We start from the raw sequence: 6,282 nt of genomic DNA on the forward strand, positions 1-6,282 counted from the left end.
CCGCCTGTCGGGGATACTAGCAGTCCCTCTGCTCCCCAATGCTTCACCCTCTCTCCCCGCGCCGCCCCGCCGCCGGCGCTGCCGTATTCTCCGGCCGCCTCCTCACCGCGCAGCCCCCCCGCCGTCCGTAACAAACCACGTCTCGACATGGCCGCCACCACGCCCGCGCTTTCGCCGTAGTTTTGGCCGTCGCCGTCCTTGCCGGTGCCGGAGGGGACACGACTGCCGGCGACGGACCACGGCGGCCGAGGCAGATTCCGACGAGAGCTCCAGAGCGGCCAGTAGCCGGCCGGCAACCACCCCTGCTACGTCCAGGTGATCATCGCGGCCGCTTCGCCACCGCGACCGCAAGGTGTTCGACCTTTTGCCAACAAAGGTATGGACAGTGGAGACGAGTTTTTCTTCCATCAATTTCTTTGTTCATCGGACGATTCGTCGTCGGATGATGAAGAACTTGTGGTGGCTGCACTGGTCGTGAACGACCATATTCAACGGCAGCTTCCTCGGTACAGGGGGTCATTCCCTGGCAAGGCTCCCAACCTGAACCGCAACAGGGAGAGAGGCCACGCCCTGCTCTATGCCGATTACTTTGCCAACACCCCGCTCTTCAAGCCGGATAAATTTCGTCGCCGTTTTCGTATGGCAAGGCATGTGTTCAATCGTATCCGAGAGGGAGTGGTTGCTCATGACCCATACTTCGAGTGCAAGAGGATGCCCTTGGCAAGCTTGGATTCTCCTCTTTCCAGAAATGCACCGCGGCCATCCGCATGCTTGCATATGATATTCCAGGCGATCTGGTGGACGAGTATGTGCGTATGAGTGAGACAACATGTCTGATGTCAATGTACAAGTTTTGCCAGGCTGTGATCGAGGTGTTTGGCCCAGAGTACTTGAGGCAGCCAACTGCCGCTGATACAGAGAGATTGTTGGCGACCAATGCAGCTAGAGGCTTTCCAGGCATGCTTGGCAGCATTGATTGTATGCATTGGGAGTGGAAGAACAGTCCATTTGCTTGGCAGGGCCAGTACAAGGGGCATGTTAACGGGTGCACTGTCATATTAGAAGCGGTGGCATCGCAAGATCTTTGGATATGGCATTCTTTCTTCGGTATGGCAGGTTCTCACAATGATATCAACGTGCTGCAACGTTCTCCAGTCTTCGCGAGACTTGCAGCAGGAAACTCCCCACCTGTCAACTTTGAGATCAACGGCCACCAGTACAACAAAGGATACTATCTAGCAGATGGTATATATCCTCAGTGGTCAACTTTTGTGAAGACAATCTCGAAACCCCAAGGTGAGAAGAGAAAAAGATTTGCCCAAATGCAAGAGAGTGTTAGAAAGGATGTGGAACGTGCTTTCGGTGTGCTTCAATCCCGGTGGGGTATCGTTCGAAACCCTGCACTGTCATGGGATGAAAGGAAGCTTTGGGAGGTGATGACTGCTTGTGTGATCATGCACAACATGATCGTCGAGGATGAGCGTGATGAGAGTATCTTCGACCAAGGATTTGATTATCAAGGTGAAAATATTGAGCCCCTGCACCAAGACCCGGCCACATTTGAACAGTTTGTCCAATTCCACCGTGAGATGCGTGATTGGCACACTCATTTGAATCTTCAAAATGACTTGGTTGAGCACGTGTGGGATCACATTGGCAACCAATAGATGTATTGGTCCAATTTATGTTCAGTCAAGACAATTTCGATTTGGTTGTAAAACTATTTTATTTAAGACAATTTCAATTGGGTTGTAAAACTATTTTAATTTTCAGACAAACATTTGGGTTGGAAGTAGTTTGATGCAAATTTAGGCATTTTTGGCCCTCACGGACAGGATGGGGCAAATGGATGCGACCGCGCGCTGGGCGCACGGCCACCGCATCCCAGGACAGGCCCGGACACGACCCCAAACCCCTACCCAAACGGACCGAAACCGGACAAAACGGACGTCCGTTTGGGGTCGCGCGGTGGAGTTGGCCTAAGAGGCACGCAGCGTGCTTCTTAGAATGGTCAGATTATTGCACCTCTTATTGTTGCCATACCTGATACGTCCTTTGACATGTAATCTATTCAAAGTTTACATAGAAGTTTTCCTGATTGCAATGACCTGCGTCCAGTTTAGCTAATGTGGTTAGATTTATTTTTCCTTTAAGTAACCGGTACAGGTTGCAGCACCCAAAAAAAAGGCTAATAGAAGCGGTGGTAGTAGAACACTGAGCACAACTTAGTAATTTCAGTTCTTCGTCTTAGAAACCAGAACCAATATCTTAGGAAATAAACAAAATGATTCTTATTTCTTCTCATTTTAATACACAACTATCGTACGGTCAGCACAATCTGGGCAACAAATTGCAACATTCATGGGGGAAACATTGCAGCAGGGTACACGATGAGTCAGAATAATTGAAACCACGCCAATGAGAAAGAGCTCAAAAACTCCCAAGTCAACATGGAAAAAGTTCTGCACTGAAAATTCAGTCATGATCCGAATAAGAATTATATCAAGTGCAGCCTCGAGCACACACATGGGCATCAATTTTTCTTCAACACCAGCAGCCGGAGGCGCGCACACAATATCTTCAACAACTTTAGTCATGAAAAGCACAAACTACATGCACTGAAGAAAAAAATTGAGCCAAAAACTCTATGGAGAAATCAACCTCATTGTTACAGAGGAGGGTCAAGGAGGGCGCCAGGAGGAGGGTGATGATGCTTCCATGAACATCTGTTTTATTAATTAAAAAAAGGAGAATGGAGGAGAGATTCTTTCACTAACTGAACAAAATATGCTCACCCGTGTACATGTATCTACCACATGCAAAATCAAACAGGCACAAGTCACAGCCTCAACAAAAAATCATCACTATCTGCACTTGTCACTCACCATCCTCAAAAACTAAATAGGCACACAATTAATAGAGAAGGGTGCACATTTCATTCATTCGGAAAACATAGTGCACACGCAGTGCTCAAACATTTATTCAGAGAACAGTGGTTTAAACAGATACAGAGATTGACACTTCATTGTCATTTAAAACATAATAGAAAATCTGCTATCAGGTTAAGAGTAACTCCCAAGATTTCAGAGAAGAGTCAAACTAACAAATCTAGTTGCAGGTTTTAAGAGCTAATGGAAAATCAACGCACCTCCGAGGACTGTGACAACAGCCTCGCCCACGGCCCTCCGAGGTAACTGTTCAACAAAAAAAAATACAAAACTCTTTGCACCATGTGAGTATAAAGCCCTTGATTATATTATAAAAGTAATGCTTACTCCCTCGCACATATGAACCTTGAAATAAACAAAAATCTAGTTCTATCTAGGATAGATGAAGATAGATAAACATGTGACAGTGGATAGATTTCTCAAAGAACCAACCGTCTAGCACACTAGCCCTTGTAAACTACATGTAAAAGATAAAAACAATCGAGAAAATGCAAAGACCTTTGCGTTTCATTGCATTGAAAGGATGGGGAAAAGTTACAGTCCTCCTAGGAGGTTGGTTTTACAGTACATCATACAACTCAGTGGACATCCCAGAATTGGTGCAGAACAACCCGCAGGCCTTGTGCCCCTGCCTTAGACTAGCATCATATCTCATCCTTGATCTTGTTGAGGAGCCCGGTGATGAAAGGCATCACATTGTCAAAGACGCATTCACCGATTTGATAATTTACCCAGACATAGCGCCTATCACTGATATGATGTCATTGGCGATATTCTTGGCATCTGCTGCAATACCAGCCAATCCTCTCCTTCCTAACCCAACACAGTAGAGCCCATTTTCACCTTTCCAATGATTCGGATATTCTTTGATGGGCAGTCCATTGCCATTTAACATGCTCTCACCATTCTGGGATAAAAAACAACATAAAGCTTGTTAGCAGATTTAACAATTGTTGCACCAAGAAAACAAACTCAGACATATTCAAGCATCGATGTTGTTACCTTGAGCCATATATTTGCTGTGCTTTTGTATCCAGTTGCAAACACAATCGCGTCAAATGATATCTTTTTACCGCACTGAAATACAACTATATCGTCCATGATCTCACTAATGCTCCCCTGTACCTGTACGAGATGAATAGAATATTGACAACTTGGCATATGAGGACAACATCTGTTATGAAATTTATGTCATGTCAAGGATATACTTACTTTGATGATACCTTTTTTGATTAACCCAACAGTGCCAACATCAATAACAGCGGATCGGCCGGTCTCTGACTTGAGGATCATTGGACCCACTTTTGGCCTTCTGATGCCATACCTCGATAGATCACCAAATATGAAATTTGCCGCCATCACAAGGAGGTTATCCACTAGATTCAATGGGAGATGGAGAGCAAGTCTCATCCCCAACCGGATTAATTCCTTTGTCATTACATGAATCTGCAACCACAAAACATGTCACATCTCTTTTGAAGCCTGCATCATAAAATAAAATTTCATAGAATCATCTTCTTTCAAGAGTTATTTTTTCTGTGTAGTTCGTCTAATTGTTTAGTTGTTTGTGCATGTTATAAAATAGTCTATCGCTCTATACCATGAAATACTTTCCAGTAATAACTTTGAAAAATTGCATCCTTCTAATGGTGACTATATTAAGAAATTGCCCGTAACCATTGAAAATATATAGTGCCCGTAGGGTGGAGGTGGGGGGATCCCCTAGTGTTTCTAGGTCAAAAAATAATATATAGTGCGTGTACATACCGGGCTTCGTATAACGATTGAAGTATTGGCACCATGAGCCCCAAGGTCATAAGCAATTTCCATTCCAGAGTTGCCAGATCCAACGACCAATACATTCATGTCAGAGTAGCTCTTGCCTGACTTGTAGCTTGAGGAGTGGATGACATCACCCGGAAAACTTCGCAATCCGGGGATCATTGGAATATTCTCTGCACTATTCTCACCACTTGCAACGACAAGAAACTTTGTTGTGAACCTGACTAGTGTGCTCTTTGCCATGTCATGTGCCATGATGGACCAACATTTTCCGTCATTGTCAAATGTGGATGTCTCCACACTAGTGAGATACTTGGGTCGAATATTGAAACGCTCAACATAGTTATCCAAGTACTTCACAAACAAGGTTTTTGGTATGTATGTTGGCGCATCTAGTGGGTATGACATGTGTGGCAACTCACAGAACTCCTTTGCAAGATGCAGCTTGAGGCGATCGTAGGCGCGGTTGCGCCAAAGCGACGCGCTGCAACTTTCACGATCGACAATGACATAGGGAATTGAGAATTGGCTAAGGCATGCTGCTGTTGCAAGGCCTGCTGGCCCAGCGCCAACAATCAACACTACAACATTCTCCATTTCAAAGAGAAGTGTTGACAAAGTTGTGGGATGGGTGCAATGCTAGGCTGGTGTGTTTGCTTGTTTGCTCAATGAATCTTTGGATGCATATGTGGGCATATATATACAGGTATGTTTCATGTGTCAATCTATTTACAATGAGGAATGAAAAAGGTAAAGATTTATTGATCCCTTATCCTGGTGTGTACTAGTATTCCATCTACATATTGAACCGCTGGTGTGAAAGCATGTCCTGATACATTATAGGGGCATAAAATAGGCAGGAAACACACTCTTGAACGGTTGTCTTTTTGGAAACTTATCAACCGGCTTTGGATATGTTTAGACTAAAATCTCTTCAGAATTTCTTTCCATTCCTGTTGTCATCAATGAAAATTCATATAGGATAAGTATATGTTCGGTATATACTCCCTCCGTCCCGAATTACTTGTCGCAAAAATAGATGTATCTAGACGTATTTTTAGTTCTAGATACATCCGTTTCAATCCATTTTCAGGACATAATTCGGGACGGGGCAATACGTGTATGCTAATTAAGATTAAAGAAAGATTGATATTGTTTCTTTCCTCTTCTGTATATTATGCAAGCATTTCTTTCCTTTCCCTATACTTGCAAACTAACCGGCCATGGCCAGTTAGCCTTCCTTCCATATGGAGATGGACCTTGTAGGAGTCTTCTAGGCCATCGACGCCAATGTACCGATCGAGCATGGATGGCCTTAGACTGTGGTTGTTGGGTTGCACTTGTAGCATTTGCCTTGTCGAGCATTGAACAATTTCCCCAGGTTGTCTATCTAGAAACTTCATCCGTGACAAGGCATGTTTTCAGCATAAGCTCCCCAGGTCGTCATTAGCGTGGTAGATTTGCTCCGCTTGTTCTTTTGTCAGCCGTTATTTGGTAGGCCCTTTGTGCTATTGTGAAAAAGTGTTAGTTGTTGTTCTGCTACCTCGTCTTG

At 44.5% G+C, this 6,282-nt stretch overlaps 1 protein-coding gene across 1 annotated transcript; it reads right to left on the reverse strand.

Moving 5' to 3' along the window:
* Positions 1 to 3,675: 3,675 nt before the first annotated feature.
* LOC119368910 (probable indole-3-pyruvate monooxygenase YUCCA10) lies at positions 3,676 to 5,327 on the reverse strand. The gene is made up of 5 exons (XM_037634022.1): positions 5,153 to 5,327; positions 4,716 to 4,831; positions 4,161 to 4,394; positions 3,951 to 4,073; positions 3,676 to 3,855 (listed from the first exon to the last, which is right to left on the reverse strand). Exons 1-5 carry the CDS (start codon positions 5,325 to 5,327, stop codon positions 3,676 to 3,678), a joined length of 828 nt encoding a protein of 275 aa, XP_037489919.1.
* Between the last annotated feature and the right edge of the window lie 955 nt (positions 5,328 to 6,282).

Source organism: Triticum dicoccoides, chromosome 2B, assembly GCF_002162155.2.
Source record: "Triticum dicoccoides isolate Atlit2015 ecotype Zavitan chromosome 2B, WEW_v2.0, whole genome shotgun sequence".
NCBI lineage: Eukaryota > Viridiplantae > Streptophyta > Magnoliopsida > Poales > Poaceae > Triticum > Triticum dicoccoides.